This window comes from Trachymyrmex septentrionalis, unplaced genomic scaffold (genome assembly GCF_001594115.1).
Source record: "Trachymyrmex septentrionalis isolate Tsep2-gDNA-1 unplaced genomic scaffold, Tsep1.0 scaffold196, whole genome shotgun sequence".
Taxonomy (NCBI): Eukaryota; Metazoa; Arthropoda; class Insecta; order Hymenoptera; family Formicidae; genus Trachymyrmex; species Trachymyrmex septentrionalis.
This window is the reverse complement of record NW_017305135.1, coordinates 619888-637354: the sequence shown is the minus strand read 5'-3', so window position 1 is coordinate 637354 and position 17467 is coordinate 619888. Positions and strand designations below refer to the sequence as shown.

At 39.9% G+C, this 17467-nt stretch overlaps 1 protein-coding gene across 2 annotated transcripts in view; it reads right to left on the bottom strand.

The window, feature by feature from the left end:
• LOC108747167 (suppressor of lurcher protein 1) overlaps positions 1-17467 on the bottom strand; it is a 274868-nt gene that overhangs the window by 9955 nt on the left and 247446 nt on the right. For both annotated transcript variants that reach the window (XM_018484468.1, XM_018484469.1), the window contains 2 exons: positions 16983-17169; positions 12257-12447 (listed from right to left, as the gene is read on the bottom strand). In XM_018484468.1, the coding sequence (XP_018339970.1) occupies positions 12257-12447; positions 16983-17169 (378 nt within the window). The remainder of the gene's footprint in view (positions 1-12256; positions 12448-16982; positions 17170-17467) is intronic.

Below are 17467 nucleotides of genomic sequence, written 5' to 3'. Positions count from 1 at the left end.
CGTGTAAAGCCTTCTCCGCAATACTCCTATAATTACCTCGATATAAAGCCTATGACGTACAATGCCTCTTATGCTAGATGGGGTTTGATGATAATAATATCTAAAAATACTTGTTGGTTGCGTATACACACTGCTATTAGGATTGTCAACTAGGATTTTGAGCCGGATTATTAGGTTTTTTCTAAAAATTAGGCATTTTTTTCCGGCTGACAAATCGAACTGTCATGCGTACGGTTTGTAAGACCAAGGATAAAAGTAACGATTTTGCTTCTAAAGCCTCTACATAAAGTATCACTTACGTTTAGATTTCTTTCACTTTGGAAAATAGGTTACTCTTTTAGTTATTATTTAACCCTTACTTTTCGATTCGTCCGGTTTTTTCATCTGTTCAGAATGATTTAAAAAAATCTCTAAAAATCCACCAACGTACTTTCGACTTTCTAGAATAAATATTGGAACTTCATTTTGGAAAATAATATAATGTAGTATAATTTATAATCACCGAAAGACTCAAAGAAACTTGTACAGAAATCGCTCGGTCACTAGTGACTCATCTTGTAGTGTAAAGGGTTACCACAAAAATTTAAAGAAAAAAGAAACAGTTAAACACGCTTTCTTTAAAAAACTATACCATGTTACTGTAGCCGTACTACGTCTCTACTCTCAGGCTCTGTTATAATAGTAATTGAAAACAATTGTAACACATTTTGAAATACAAATCATCCCCACAGCCTTTTATTACAATTTCTTTTATTTACATTTTAAAATAATTTTTAAAAGTAGTCAAATGATAAAAAAGTAATTTATTATGAAAATTATCTTACGAGGTTATAAATTTATAATTATAACGAGTAGTCTGCAGTTGTCCAAGCAAGCAGACGAACGAGATTGTTGTACGTGTTGACACAATGGTTTTTATGATCAGATTCGATTATGTACGATTCGCCGTATGATGGACTATCGATCGCGAATAGGGGAACATCAGCAAGATTGTTGTTCCTAATTCATTTTTTATTCGACAGGATAAAGTCGATTTTATGTTACGGCAAGAAAAAAAATTGTCACACATTCCATCGCTCGCGCGAACGCACAGCTTGATTTTTTTTAAATTCTGCCAAATTGTGTAAAGAACCGAGCTTATGCTTTCAATCGATCAGGTTTTACTGGACAAGAATTGATAGACACCAGAGGATCAATCAATTGCCTAATTCGAGCGAAAAATAACTATGTGGACCATCCAATATAACGTTGAACACGAATTGCCACGCTACTATACCGAATTGCATTTAATTCCACTTTTTTTTTGCCACAAAAAATTATTTCACTTTACACTCTTTTTTTTTTTTTCAATCGCATCAATACTGTTCGATGTAGTTGAATTTGTTCAGGACTGATCCCTCGCTGTCCCTCGCGAGTCGCGACGAGTAAATCGAATGGCACCTCGGACCGGCGCGGCGGGACGTAAAATAATTGAATAATTCCTTGCAAACATTCCAAGCGTTCGTCGTTGGCGCGACTTGGAGGCACCTCCTCCTTCCCCGATCCTCTCGGCCGATTAAAATTGCTCGACAGAAGCGGCCGAAACCTCATTACGGACGACTCAATTAACTTCGATCGCGACGGACGCCCTAGAGCGACGGCTGCTACGGAGCGCGGATCGTTTAGAAAAGATCGGTGTTCCCTTCCGACGGGAAACTTCCTGAAAAGCGATTTCCATCCTTCGTAGCCATATTCTCTTGTTGAAAAATATCCGATATGGTTTTAACGACATCGTCGACAAGGTGTCTTATCGACTCGCACGCAGAATGTTTCCAGCAGTGGACGCGGAAGAGAGTAGAGGAAAGGAGAGTAAACCGAAGACGAAGGAGGGTATATGTTAATTACGAGATTGGCCCCGTTGTCACACAGACCCCGCCTTTCAAACGACTCGCGGTGGTCGCAGTTACTGTAGAACTCCTCTTGCGAGTTCCTAAAGTGCGGTACACCGCGCTACGAGAGTACGGGCCAAGTTTCCTCCAGGCTGTAAACATCGAGTAATAAGCTTTCGCGAGACTTTTGCGCTTAGTTAGCTACATTTGTTATGGTCACCATGTACGCAGTCTGTCTGCTCACTCGCTCTCTTGTTGCGGCTGGCTTGTTGGAGGAGGAAGAAGAAGATGAAGAAGAAGAAGAAGAACAAGAAGAACAAGAAGAAGAAGAAGAAGAAGAAGAAGAGTACAACGAGTCGGCCTCCGGGGAAAAAAGTGTGAAAATGTTTGAAAAGCGTTGCGAGTACGCTACTACCGCAGCTGAGGTTAGCTCAGGAATCATCTCGCTTAGTTGTTACCTTTCCCTTTTAACGCACTTTGTGATTTCGTATTGTCCCTTTCATCGTCGCCAACGTTGCCGATTCATGCAAGATCCGGTTGTGAGACTGTCTGCTTCATATTCATAAGAAGTAATATTAAAATTCACACAGTCTTAACCAGAAATTGCGAATAATACATAGAAATTGGGACTCAATTTGAATGATGTCAGAATTTTAGACGATTTTGGAAAAATCAATCTATAAATATACGCTTTCTCGGAATATTTATGTATCTACAAGTAAATCTCGTCATAAAAATGGTGTCCCGAAGAGATTGCAAAATTGTGTTCAAATACCGTGCAGCAAAGTTACTACCTGTAATTTTTCAATACCACATAGAACAAATGTAATAATCTACAGCCTTTTCATATCGCGTTTCTCCACGCCTGCAATCGGAGCAACGTTTCGTGTTTCAAACGTTTGATGTATATAAAAAAAAAAAAAAATCTGTAAATCCTTTTTATTTATGGGACGTAAAATGGTTATAAAATTTTGTATTGTAAAAAATCCTGTATGAAAAAGAGGACGAAAATTTATTTTTTTATTTACAGTAACGATATTATTTACATCAAATGCAGGAATGCGTAAAACTTGTCATTGATAGATAAAAAAAAACATTATTACTAATTACTTAGTCCTCGCTTATTAGAATTAATACGTTCTATGAAAATTGAACACATATCGTTCCAATTGAATTTCCAATTAGATCGAAACTGTATTCGATGATCCATGTAAGCCTACAATAAATATAGGTAATTGTCCCTATTACTGTGTGTCTATTCCTATTAGTATACCTTTATAAAGTCTCGAAGAAAGCTAGCACAAATAAATAAGAAAAAGTTTTTTTTTTATTAAGTTTAAAAAATTACTAACGATGTATACAATACCAAAGACAATATATTATTTTTTACCTATTAAAGTATAGAACAAACATTTTTTCAAAGGATGAGGAATTTATGTAAGTCCAGTAATATATCGCAAGATTTTAAGCTTGTCCCTGCTAATGTGCTCTGTATTGAAACTGAGAGCGTCGTGTTAAGAATGTACATTGAAATTATAAGTATAATTAAAATAACGATTTATATAATATTAACTTAAATAATTAGCTTACATGTATTATTTGTTTTAGTAACTATGTGTTAAAATAAGTTATGATAGGCATAGAAATTAAGGACAATAGGGTCGTTAGCTCTTACAATTAGAGGGCACACTAATAGGGACCATCGTTTTAATCTAAAAAAATGTTACTACCTGTAATTAATGAATTTCTCAGTTACCTTAAATAAAAATTAAAAAAATTCTTTTTCCAAAGATAATTAAAAAATATTGTAATATTTTTTAGATTAAAAAGATATTATAGGAAAAAGAAAGAATTGAAATATCGATATTGATTTCAAGCAGACAAAATTAAAGCTACGATATTTAATAATTAATTCAGTAGTGAGCAAGTTGGCTTAAAGACACTAAAGTCCGATTTCACAATATATGATTACCTAAAGATTAAAGGTGATCAAGAAATTCATGAATGATTTTCATTAATGAACCTATTGGTAACCTTTAATTCTTACATAATCATATATCGTGTGAACGAAGCCTAACAGTGTTACCCTATATATACGGTACGTAATATTTTTATTTTCGGAGAAGAAATTATTCGGCTGCAATTAATGTTCTGGTTCGCGTACGTCGTGATTTTTATTGTTACGAGGTCGTAAAAAGACGCTCCTTGACGGCGGTGGCGCGCCATACTATGCGCACTATCGAGATATCGCAAGCGTTTAGCATCCGCGACATAATGCTACTGTACGAGTTAAACTCAGGAGCGCTCTGAATATGTGTGTCCGCATACATTGTCTCGAAATACTTCCGGTTTCTCGTGGTGCACTAACATATCTCGGAAAACAACGGTTAGTTGCCCTTTCTCTTTTCCGCATGCCATTTGCAGTATAATGTTCGAACGACCCTCTCTCCATTCTATCTCTCTCATCTTTCTTCCTCGCGTCCTCGTCCCATTTTCGTATCCCTCGTAACTAAGTAATACCTCGATTTACGTAACGCGGTAATACAATGGCAACGGTATTCGGCAGCGCAGCGTTCGCGAAGATTTTAATCAGACGAGCGTGATACGAGTGTATGATGCCGTCAGGCGAATGCTTGCCTGGCGAATTAAGCGTGGAATTCAGTGGCGCATCGCTGTATCTACGGTCTACAGAAAGTCGCGCAATCTAGATGATTAGCGTGGTTTTCCATAATGCGGGACGGAAATTAATTAATTTTTGTTTGACGAGAGAGAAATAGAAAGATTGAAATTACGTAGCACGTACTGCGAGGTAGGAGGTGCGGCTACCTGGATCTCTGAAATTATGAGTTTATTGAAAGGCGAGTTATAGGAAAATATTCATAGCGGAAAATATTCATGCGAAAATATTCCCAATAGAATTGGGAGATGCAAGAAAAATGCATCGTACAATGCAACCAGCAACGCCGTGCATTAGCCAATTCCGATTAAGGGAGAGCTTAAATAAAATTCCCCGCAGAAATTATGACGGACGCGTTTATTAAAATTCGATAAAACTACATTAAACGCCTTTCAACAATCGTGACAAATAACAAAGCGAAATGTCGCTTTTATGAATGTGTCTTGCACAATCGTGTAATGATTTATCATTCATACCTGCAACGTCGTACCATCAATACATTCCGCATTACACTTGCAACTCCAATCTAATCAACAACATATATACGACAGATAAAAAATGACGAGATCAGCAAGATTCGAATGCGCGACACAATTTCGCTGATTCATTGAGAATGAAATGCTCTGCGCATGTAATTAGCAGTAGGACAAACAACATCGCAACATCCGTGTGCTGTGGTATCTGCTTTTAATAGAATTTACCGTCTCTGATGATTGGGTATAGTGCAAATATTTGTAAATTATATGTTCCACACTAACGCAATGTGGAATAATCGAGAGTATTGCTAAATCAGCTGCTTATTATCGATGCGGATACTGATTACAGTTGAAATTATCATTCGCTACTACGCCCACAATACGCGATACGATGCGATACGGTATTGTGTCAGCTATCTGTAGAATTTTGCTTGGAAATGCGAAAATTAGCATTCTAGACTAGACGTTTCTGTCGCGAACATTGAAATGGTGAATTATTATAATTACACGTGTACACATACGTACAACGATGTGTATGTCGAAGATGTACGCGTTGTGCGCGCGTGAAAAAGTCACAAAGTGACAAATCCCATTACGTAACACAGTATTCAACGTTCTTACGCGATTTTTGCAACATATATATTCTATCTGTGCGCAATCAATGGAAGTGACTGATGCGACACGAGCTATGCATGTAATTCCTTAATGCAGCGGGCCGCGCAATTTCTGCTTGTCGCACAATTTGTCTCTCTCGCAGGGAGATCGTCCGTTGAATTTCGACGTCAGAATCGGATATTTATGACACGGTCACGCTTCGCTTTATGACATTTCCCGATAGCTCGCGACGGGTAACGCGCGCGCGGTTAAGGGCGTCGCGCGGCGGATAACGCGTGTTACGTTCGATCGGACATGCCCGCGATCCGATATTCATTTGCGGCGTCTGGAACAGCACGTTGCAGAACGATATCGTACCGATATCGGGCGTAGAAAAATATCTATAACGTATGTATCGTTAAATTCGAAAATGATGAGCGCTGAATTATTCCGCTATTCTGCTTTTGACTCCTTCGAAAGAAAATAAAATTGCATCTTATTCCCCTCTTATTTTTCCGCGAGTCTTTCGCTATCGAATAGATTAAATTTGCATCTAAATGTTCATAATTTCCATTCCGACCGCTATTGGGAAAGGAGCGCGTACCTGTTTTGTACATCAACTTTATTATACGGATAGCGTGTACTCGAGCTAAGAAAGGACTCGAAGAAAGTTGCGCGCAACAATTACTCACTTGTTAAGCGTACCTCTAATAAGCAAGAAGCTTGATTTACTGGGTGCTCCAAGCATCTTGTATTTTTTCCCGACTGCAAATTCCTTGGAAAATTTAGAGTTCATTTCTCATTGTCCGCCTTTACAACTTGAAGAATGTTCAATGTTAGATATCTCGGTAACTAAATTCTACATTAAGATTTTAACAAAGGTACAAATTGATCAAACGGCAAAAAAAAAAAAAGAAGAAAATATTCGATTAAACAGACACCATGTATATACCAAAAGTATATAATCAAAGTCAGAGGGGAAAACACAAGGAGAGATTAGTTAGACGTGATGGGAAAACATCTGTCTTAATCAAATCTGTACCGAAAAACGAGGATTTATTAAATTATTATAGAGAGTTTAGTAATAAATGTTTCTCTTTCGCTAGAATGTTGTTTTCCGCTGCGAATATTTGCGAAAGTAGCTAAATTTATTTTCAATCGGGCAAGCGTTGAGCGAGACATTTTAATATATTATAATTTAATCGATCAGTTATTCATCCGCGATACGAACTCTCTGTCAGATATGCGAGTTGCGTAACTGCAACGCGCCCGTTCAAATTATGAATTGGCTGATTTTATTTCGATGATTACCAGCAACGTGCCAGAAAATATAAACTGCCTCGTCGGATTGAGTGCATTACGATATGGAGTAAATAAATCAATATTACTAAGTTTCCAAATGATATTATATCGACATAGAGGGCATAAATAAATGAATTTTCCGAAATGTTCTTGTGAATTACCGAGATCGATGCGATAGTGGATCGCCGATGTTTATATTACCAATGAATCATTGAATTAATGTCCACGAGCAAATAGTTGCCCGAATGGTTCTTTAATGTTCATTAAATATTTAGTAAAACGAACGTTATTTAACGATGAATTATCCGCACAATTTCAACGTTCAAATTTAATGATTACAATAATTTATCTTTCATCAGGCTCGAGGGGGTATAATATTAATGCCGCTTTGTTTTCGTTCAGAATGGTCTTATATGGTTCGCCGGTGACGTCATCCTGAATTAAAGTCCCATATTGTTCCGTTTGGCTGGCAATGGCGCGATGGTTGCAGCTTTTTCTACTTGTATCACCGGCGTCTCGCGTTTCAGCGTAGGGTTTTCATTTTGAAATGACCTCACTCCACGCTCGACCTGCTCTTTTTTCCAGTCGCGTCGTTTGTTTCACGCTTGCAACAAGCAATGTCCCCCGATTACGTGAGGTGTGGCGGGGGGATGGGTTAAAGTAACGAGAACGTCGCGTTTGTCCGCGCTTTGTACATTTCTACGGAAATTACAGGATATTTGAGCACTGTGACGTATATTTCGCGTTGCGAATTTGACGAAAATGCCAACAACAAAACTGACGATAAATTTCGCGAATTAACCGTGTAATGAGCTACTACTCGTACCAATTTTATATTCAACAGCTCAGGTATGTATTTATGTCCGCGTATATGATATAAAAGTTATTCGACGCTTTAGTTCGGGTGATTTAGTCGGAAGCCTGATTATTAATTGCCATGCCTCGTTTCACGCTTGTATAAGTACCTGTAACTTATGCAACGAAATTTACATCCGTAAACAAACTTCTGCCTAAGCACTGTTTTGTGTTTCGCGCAAAAAGAAGCTCTAAATTTCGTGGCGACGTTAAACCAGGTACTCTGCATAACTATGCACCGGATGCTGCAGATATTATAACTACGCATGCTGCTACACGCTGAAGGAGCAAACATGGATCAACGATCCCGCCATGTTTGTTGTTGGACAACGCTGTGCCTCCAACTTTTGGTATCACGGGATTGCGTGTCGGTCGAGCGAATCTCGAAGTAAGCCGGCGAGTTACACGGTAGACGGGAAACCTATTTTGTTTCGCCAGACCGGTTCCGCGATTGAGATTCACGCACAGCTACTACACAACCAGCAGCGCTTCGGTATCGCTCGATCGGTATTCGCAGCGTACCGGAGCGTAGGATCCAATAAAATGGTACGTTTAGTTGCCCGTTACACCGATAAAGCCTAGTCGAGACGGCCTACGGTATCAATTTTTCAAGGTTGCCGTCTCTCGTTCTCTCGCCGAGACGAGAGAATTTCTTCGCTCTCTTGCCGCGGTAACTTCTACCTACCTTCCCTCCGATGAAAGCGGATACGTGTAACTCGTGCAGAAAGCGCTACGAAGCTATCGCTGTTTTGTAAATTTACAATGTTTCATCACACGGACGTATTTTTTTCCGATCTTTCATAAAATTCATTATGACAACAGAATTAAATTAGCACTTTTTCGAAGCGTCACAACCGATAATATCTTGTTGGCGCAAACGAGAAGAAATCGGATCGCTCGTACGTGGCTATGTAAAAGTACAGAACGTACGTACATGTGTGCTCGCGTATATACGTGAAAGCGATCAAAGCGAGCGAAAGGCGAGAGAGGAAGAGAGAGAAAAGGATGGTAAACGAGCTCTCGTTTCTTCTTTTTTTTCCCTCCCCTCCCCCCCCCCTCCCTCCTAGTACACGTGGCGTATCCGTAAAATTGATAAAGTTTCGCGAGAACTTTTATAATACCCGGCCATGGAAGAATGTTCAAGTATATACGAGCTGGCAATTTATGTTGCGCCAGATCGCGTCGCTCTGTCCCGAATCCGAAGTCGGCCATGGGCGGGCACGAAGGGATCGTCCCGAGCCGTTGCATGTATCACGGGGTGCATGCAGACTGTTTATCACACTTTCGAGGGGGTATAACCGTCGTTAAAATCGTCCTGCGATCTACATTACAAAAGATTCCCCTGCAGACGGTCTCGCAGTAGTCGGTAGTTCGGCACCGTGCGCGTATCCGAGAGCATTCGGCCGCCGAGCTCCCTTCTCGTCGAGCTTTCCTTCCTTCCTTCCTGGTCCTGTCTCGGCCGGACTCCTCCCAACTTTGCAATTGTAATCAACGATAACGATTCCGGCACCTCGTTCTACTACTCGCGCGAAATAACTCTCGAAATGCAAAACCGGTCCTGTTTCAAGGTGCTATTTAAAGCGCGTTGTCCGTGAACTCGTGTTTTATTTTTATTTTTATTCTTTTTTTTTTCTTTTTTTTTCTTCAGGCCTACATTACTTCCCGCAGCGCAGAGTTGCGTTAGAATTTTACTTTTTTTTTTATTTTTAGTTTCAGTGTTGCGAAACCCTCTGCGAGTCGCGTGTGTCTCAAATATATCTTAATGGTCAGTAACTGCGCGCGTCACTGACGTACGTTTTAGATTCGTTTAAAAAGTTTAGCGGCTAATGGATGACCAAAGTTGGCGGAGTCGACCGAATGAGTCGACGTAGCACACTTCCCGCTGTATGACTTGACGCAACAATACGACGTACGACGTGCACCCGTATCAACTTTGCCGAGTTCGTCGGAAATATTGCGTCGAAACTCCGAGGAAGTTCGAAAGCGGAATACTACGCCAGGTTACATTAAAGCGTCGCTGCTAATACGCCCGTAAGTTTCATACGTTTGATACCGGCGCGACGCGTATGGATACGAATGTACAAAGCGTCAGGCAAACACAGAACGTGTGTGCGCGCGCGCGTGTGTGTGTGTCGTTAGAATTTTACTGGATGTCGAAGCGCGACGACGCCGACGACGACGACGACGACGACGACGTTGTTTTCCAAAAGCTCCGTCCTACTTCTTCGTCGACGATGGATTCGTAAATCCGTCACCGTCCCGCCCGACGAGTCGAGTTCTCTCACTAGTCACGTCGTGAGGAATATGTCGCTCGCTAACTGCCAACGCTGCCATCGTTGCTGTCGACGATATTTGGAACGTTCGACCGAATTCCGAAACTTCCGGTCGATGTCCTTTCGCGCGCGTCGCCTCGTGACTAAACGACTGCGAATCGACGTAGCGATAAGTTTCCGCGAGAAGGGTCGATGGATTGACGCGACACCGTCCAAACACACATAGTGCTTGTGCTGGTGGTGGTGATGGTGGTGGTGATGGTGATGGTACCGTCTCGTCTGCTAGGAAATATGGTACGATCGACGATCGAAAATACGTTGGGGAAAATAAATTTTCGCGTTATTATTGCATAAAGTGTTCGCACCGAGAGAGAGAGAGAGAGAGAGAGAGAGAGAGAGAGAGAGAGAGAGAGAGACAAACTCGCTTTTTAGAGGGAGAGCCTAATTTACCATCGTGGCGGAAGACGAGACTAATTGCAAGAAGGGCGGGTTACACCGAGTAGACGTCATAAATCTCGCGTCCTTCGCGTTTGCAATGGCGTGTTTGTCGTTATGGTGTAATTCGCGATTATCCGCCTGCCATTGTCGCCGTGACGTCGATTATAACGACGAAGAGCGAGAGAAATTTGTCTGCTGGATGTTGCGACTTCTCTCTCTCTCTCTCTCTCTCTCTCTCTCTAACAATGTCATAATTACTAGTTTCAAGCGTGAGTACATATATATATATGTATATATATATATACACATATACATATATATGTGTAAAGACGTCGCATAGGGAAAATGTATCGCGCGACTCGGTTGACACGCACATATCAGTCTGAGATGACATCAGCCTTTCCCCCCCCAAGGAAATGTCCTAGTCAGCGCACAGAATGTTATTCCTGCAGGACCGGTGGGTCCTTTCTAAGACGCGTCATATCGATTCGTTGTCGAGAACGTCGTTGTGCTTGTGACAGTTCGGGAGTGAGACCCGCGTCTAGTTTCCCGCGAGAAGGGGGAGGGGAAGCGCGATTGCGAATCTCTTCTTGGTGTCCGTTCCAGTCCGATTGCCGAATGCCTACTTCGATTTTTGCGAGAGCAACTCCGTCTTTTTCGAGGATCCTCCGAAGTCTATTTATGTGGGCCCCGTAAGAACGTACGAAGAACGTACCCGCATCCCTTAGCACGATAATTCAGCGGCGAAGTTTCAAAGACGAGGGGTGGGTTTTTTGGGGTGGGGAGGGGGGGGACGGAAGTGCGGAGAAGAGGTAGAGGTACGTCCCGCTCGTAAAAATTAAACTCAAACTTGCCGTTAACATTCATAATACGGAGCCGCGGAGCGACTTTGCCGGAACTTCGCCGCCGTATCTCTTTCCACCGTTGCAAAATAGGTCAGGTTCCATTTTGCCGCGTTTCAATTATGCGATAGCGCGCGAACTTTCGACTCTGCTCTCGATAGTAGCCGGAGGACGATAAAATACTCGGCATAATCGAGCGATATTCATCCCTTAACTGACGGCACGGCAAAGTTATCCTCCTTTACCTTGCTTGATATTTGAGACAGATTGTTTGCCTCCGTCTGCTCGTGCGCTCTCGCCTTAACTTTCGCCGGTAGGTAGACAGTCTCTCTCTCTCTCTCTCGCGAGATACACTCTCTGACTTTCTTACGTTAAGGTATAGCCTCGGAACGATTCTCAGTAGAGAGATGAACGCATTTCGCGATCCATTTGTTCCGTTAGTTCCGTTACTGGATGCCCGCCGATGCCCGGCCAGCGTGTGCGCACTGTGCGCTACAATCCGAACTCACCTGTGGGTGATAAACGGCGAAACGCGACGAGACGCATTGCTATCGCGATAGAAATGCTCGGCGGAAATTGAAATTTTGACGGGACATAGGTGCTCATAGGAGAAAAGCCCGGAATACGGCTCCGTGCCCCATCTACGAATATATAAGATCGTACGTCATGGCCTGATCTTGCGCCGCGAACACGTTCCATGTCGATAAGTTATTCTCGATGATCCCCGTCGTCCATCTGGGCCGGAACATTTCCGATCGATTTACGGGAAGACAATATACGTGTAAATCTACGAGCGTCTCGCGCAAACGGAAGATTTCTATTTAAAAGATTCACTTTGAATTGAACCGCGAGGAAATATAGTCTTTTCCTTACTCGATTTTTTTTTTATAGACACGAGCTTATTAAAGTCAACGATGCGTCACGCACTTACTTTCCATGAAAGTGTATGTAGCTTTGAAGCCTCTCGAATGGCGAGATGACGTTAGTCCCTGAAACTCCAAGGAAAGCCGCGGACCGTTGCTCATGATAGGCCGCGGTGGTGTATCTCCGCAGAATGAATCTATTTTGTCCTTCTTTCCATCTATATTCACGAATGCCACCAATGAATCGACCCCCTCGCAACTGTAATAAAAAAAATAACACACATTTATAATATATATATGCATCTCCATTGGGTGTCGTTTCACTAGTATATATATATCTATACATATTATATTTGCAAAATTAATCATTTTATTTGTTTCAAGTGCATATCTACGGTTGAAATACAACCAAAATTTGATACTTTCGAGCGCGATAATTATTGCACGGAGAACCAACAATTTCCATATAATTTCAATAATTACAATAATTGTAGATAAAGTATCTCTCACCTCTTGCACGATCAATTTATTACGTACAATATTCTACATATAACGATATTAAAAAGTGAAGAGAAAAAAAATGTAAAATATAAAAATTTGATAAAAAAAAGTCGTAGGATAATTTTTAATAAAAATATTTGAACGCGATCTCTCACGCGCGACGTTCATCATTTGGTTTATCAAATTTATGGATCGCGTCACAACGCAGTCCTGTCAGCGATGTTCCTGCGATGTGTAGCCTTCGTTACGCGTCACGAAATAATATTCGATCGAGGAAAAACTTTTCATTTCCTCGACAAAAGATGCCTCCGCTACCGAGGGGACTCGTATTTCCATTTCTGATTTCACGTCCCGTTAGAACACAAGGAACAGGAATCAAGATGTATTTGTCCCGGTACGCGCACCGGAGTGTGTACTGCAACACGTTGCACGTTGTCCAATTTTATATTCTGTGCTTACGACGCTGCTAGCGAACTTTGAACGATAACTCGACACCGAGTTGACATTCTCGAGTCTGGACTTTCGTTTCGCAAACTCTTGTGACACGAGAACTCGCTGTCGTCCCTGCGAAAATTATCCGTTACAATCTATTCCTCGGAATAGTTGGAAATACCAAATAATTGCCATCAGTTATAATCTTAAAACTATCAATTTATGCAACATGTTTATTGAGATAGAGAATCTCATATTAAAAGTGAAAATGTACATGTATAATATAACATTTGAAATATTTACAATAAAGTAAAACAGAGATATTATAAGATAGATAGATAGATAGAGAGAGAGAGAGAGAGAGAGAGAGAGAGAGAGAAATGCAGTTTTTTATTGAATATTTTTATATTCAATAAAATGCATTTGCGATTGCTGGATCAAATATTCAAACAGATACATAAAGTCTACATTGCCTTTATCAGTAAATATACTGGAAGTGCTCTATTTTACAGAAAATTCCTCCCAAAATAATTAAAATCATATTAATAAAGCTGCTATGTATTATATATATAATATAAGCTATATTACTGATTTCTCTCGCGTTCTCTCTTTTTCTCTTTAAAATATATTTAGAAGTGTAATATTAATAAAACGTTACGTTAAATTTTTATTGGATTTAACAAATTTTATAATAAACTAATCAAAGTAAACATGATATGTATAATATTGCCAAGTACGTACTCGACGTGAGATTTATTAACAAAAAAAAAATAATTTTGAGAACGATACGTTTTGAACGTATGCAATTTACGTCAAGTGTAATGTTTTTTTTTTTTTTTTTTTTTGACGAAATGATATGGCAAGCTTTAAAGAAACAATCGTGTTAAACTCATTTTCGCATGAAAGTAGCCTCGTTCTCTTGCTGCGTTTAGCGTTTGAGCATTCCTATTATACTCTTCCTATTTGAACTCAACGTGCTGTGGTTTACTGTATCATAATTACGCAATTGTCCTGCGGGCACAATCCACAATGGATGGCTTTTAACCAACCAATTTACAATTCGCAAGACATAGCAAGAGAGAACCAATATAATGTATAATAAAGAATATTATTTGCCCATGCACACAAGGTCTACGTGCGTGATCATGTGCAGTGATTTCGTACATGAGCAAATTTGTGTAGCATTACTGCATGAATGGGCAACCATACGCTCGGAAAATTTCGACCAATCTACTTGGATGATTGGAAGAAAACTAGATGGAAAAATCACATGACGATGCGACGCGGCTGCTCTTCAACGGGTGTCTCTATTCAGAAGAAATCATCTTATTTGAATGCACTCGTGTTTTCTACATGCATTATGAGAGATAGATATCATATGTATTACAGAACGTTCGTCCTGTGTCTTATGAATAAATACGATAATGCTTGCGTTATTTTAAGGTAATATATTTTCATAAAACAACACACGACAGAAATATTTTTAATATGATACATCATAATATTGACGCGTTCATATTTTAAAAAATGTTAGGTTTTTTTTTTTTAAGTCTATATTAGGTATATACATACATAAAAGTAATTCATTAAGTGTAATTATATTAATAATGTGTGTAAATTTATTTGAAACTTTGCCGTGCTTCATTATTCCTCACATTACTGTCATAAAGAGAAAAGCAATACAAATATGTTGTGACAGTCAAATTATTCAATGCGCATGCATTATATCGATATCGTGTAGCTCCTAGGAGTTTATTTAATCGTAACTATCATTTCAACGATAGAGAAGCTCTTGTGATCACCGCAGAATGGACAAGTGCGGATGCTTGTGAGCAATGAGGAAAGTACCACTTAAACGTCAATTCAGTAGTACGCGCGAGCCCTAATTAAATGGTATTTAAGATCAGCTACGTGGAAAATGAATGTGAGGAGATGATCGCAGCGAGTGCAATTGTCGGCAAACCCGCAGTGGTTGTATCACAGCGGTTTCCCGGGATTTCCTATACTGAACTGTGTCTCTTCTTCCCAGGCCAGGTTCTTCCTTCAATCTCTACGCTCTCGGAATCGATCTCCGCCGTTTCGAACTCAGAGGTATTCTCGAAAGCTTGGTCAGATTTTTGAGAATAAGAATCTTTCGTCGGATTTAAATAAAAGTTCTTACACTCAGGAGCGGCGACTTATCGATTCGCCATGTATGGAGTTGGACAACTTGATGGGGTGGGGGGGAGGAAAAAATGTCCAGAACTTATTTAATCTACATATTAAAATCTCTTTATAATCGTACAAAATGATGAGCAACGAAATTATAAATATTTTATAAATATTTATAGTTTAACTCGAAACGTACTTTAAACTCAAAATAAAATTTAATGAAAAAATTTAATAAATTTAATCTCATAGAGAGAGAGAGAGAGAGAGAGAGAGAGAGAGAGAGAGAGAGAGAGCAAACGTTGAACTCTGAATTTTATTTTTTTTTATGAACTCATCCATAAGTCAATAGTGGCTTTCCATTTACACACAAGTGAAACTGAGTCTGAAGTGAGCTGAGTATTTTATATTCAGATTAATGACTACTTGCTTACTTTTTTTACTAAAAAGTTATCACATGTCAACACAAGTTCATAACCTTACTCTTTGAAGTGAGTTTACGTGACTCACTAAAACATACGGTTTCGATCTCGTGCAGATTATGGGTAAAAATTCAGTTGAATCTCATTTGTCAGAATGCAAAAAGGAACGCGCATTTATAATAACTAAGCTCGTAAGACGTCACAAGTGAAAACGATCTGAGAATCGGCGTAAATGGAAAGCAACTATTATCTAAAGTTTCAGAAATCTCGGAGTGCACATGCAATATGACTGCTGAATATTATCGAATATGAATTCGTATATTCCGAAACAAATAAAGACTAGCCGCTAAAGTGTGCACGAAAAATTATAGGACTAGCGCTCTTCGCGAACTGCAAAAAGGAACTGCGTGAATATTTATCGGCCGTGCTTGGCTCGCTCAGTGTGTGTAATTGAATGTTTGATTGGAATAAAAGTTCGAAAAAAATTCAACTATTTTTAGTTTAACACTTGTTACTTTCAAATTGTTGATGAAAAATTTTTCATGTGTGGAATTCCACACGTAAAAAATTCTGAAATACTCCGCACACATACACACCCCACAAAAGTCGCCGCCCACTGCTTACACTGCTAAAGTAACAATGCAACTTTACGTATAGGAATGGGTGAATTTAGGCGAATGGGTATTGACCTGGAAGGGAGGTAAGCGCGATGTGCGTAAACGTGCCAGAAAAATTTGAAAATCTCCAAGGCATCAATTTTACTACATTTGCTAAATTGGAACCTACGGTTTTCTCCACATTTTCGATATCGGACAATTTTCGAAAGCAAAGGGTACAGAGATGTAACACGTTAAAGCCTTACTCTTAAGCTTACAAAGCGTTTCTCGTGAAATTTTCAAATTGCACTTGTCGTATGCCGACGTAACAGCGTGAAGATAGAGTGAGCAACGTCTATTACGCGCATGCAAATACATAATGTTTATGGTAGCGTACACCTGTTGTGCCATAAGAATATATTGAAAGGTCTAGGCACACACAATCTATGTGTTACGTTGTAAAAGAGTTGAGAGTTACGTTGCTACAACAAAGCTACACAATGATATACTTGTGAGCACACAGTTCTGTATAAATCCGGCATATTCACGACGCCGACGTACAAATCGATCGCGCGTGTCTCTGACCGTGCAAGTCTCACGAAAACAGATATAATTTCCCGAGTAGAGATATATTCGTACAACGTATGTATATATTTAGTTCAGCAGTGGAACTACATAAAATATGATAAACTTACTCATTTGGATTGCTCTGAGAATGAAACAGATTCAAGTCCTGGAATATCACCTGCACCCGTTCCTTTCCCCTTCCTTGGAAGTCGTATGTACAGTGTGTCCTGGATGGATATGGATTCGGGTATCCAGGTGACATAACTATGCCTGTTTTTGTCGTATCGCTGTTGTAAACTATGTCGCAGAGAGACGCTGTGAACAAAGAGACGTACGGTGACTTAACGAGCGGCAACAGTTGACGAATAAAAAGGGAATGTAACGAAAGTAATTAATTGAGGCGCGGCCAAAGGAAGAAAAAATGCCAATTAAATTACGCGACAGCTTTCTTCGTTGCCTTCATCTTTTTGTGCTGAAAGATACGTTGCATGAATTAAATTATAAATATTTCGTGTTTTAATTACAAGTGCTTGCGCATCGACGGCCACTATAATATGCAAACGAGCACTGGCTCTGCTATGTATCACGAGGACGCATTGCATAAAAATCACTA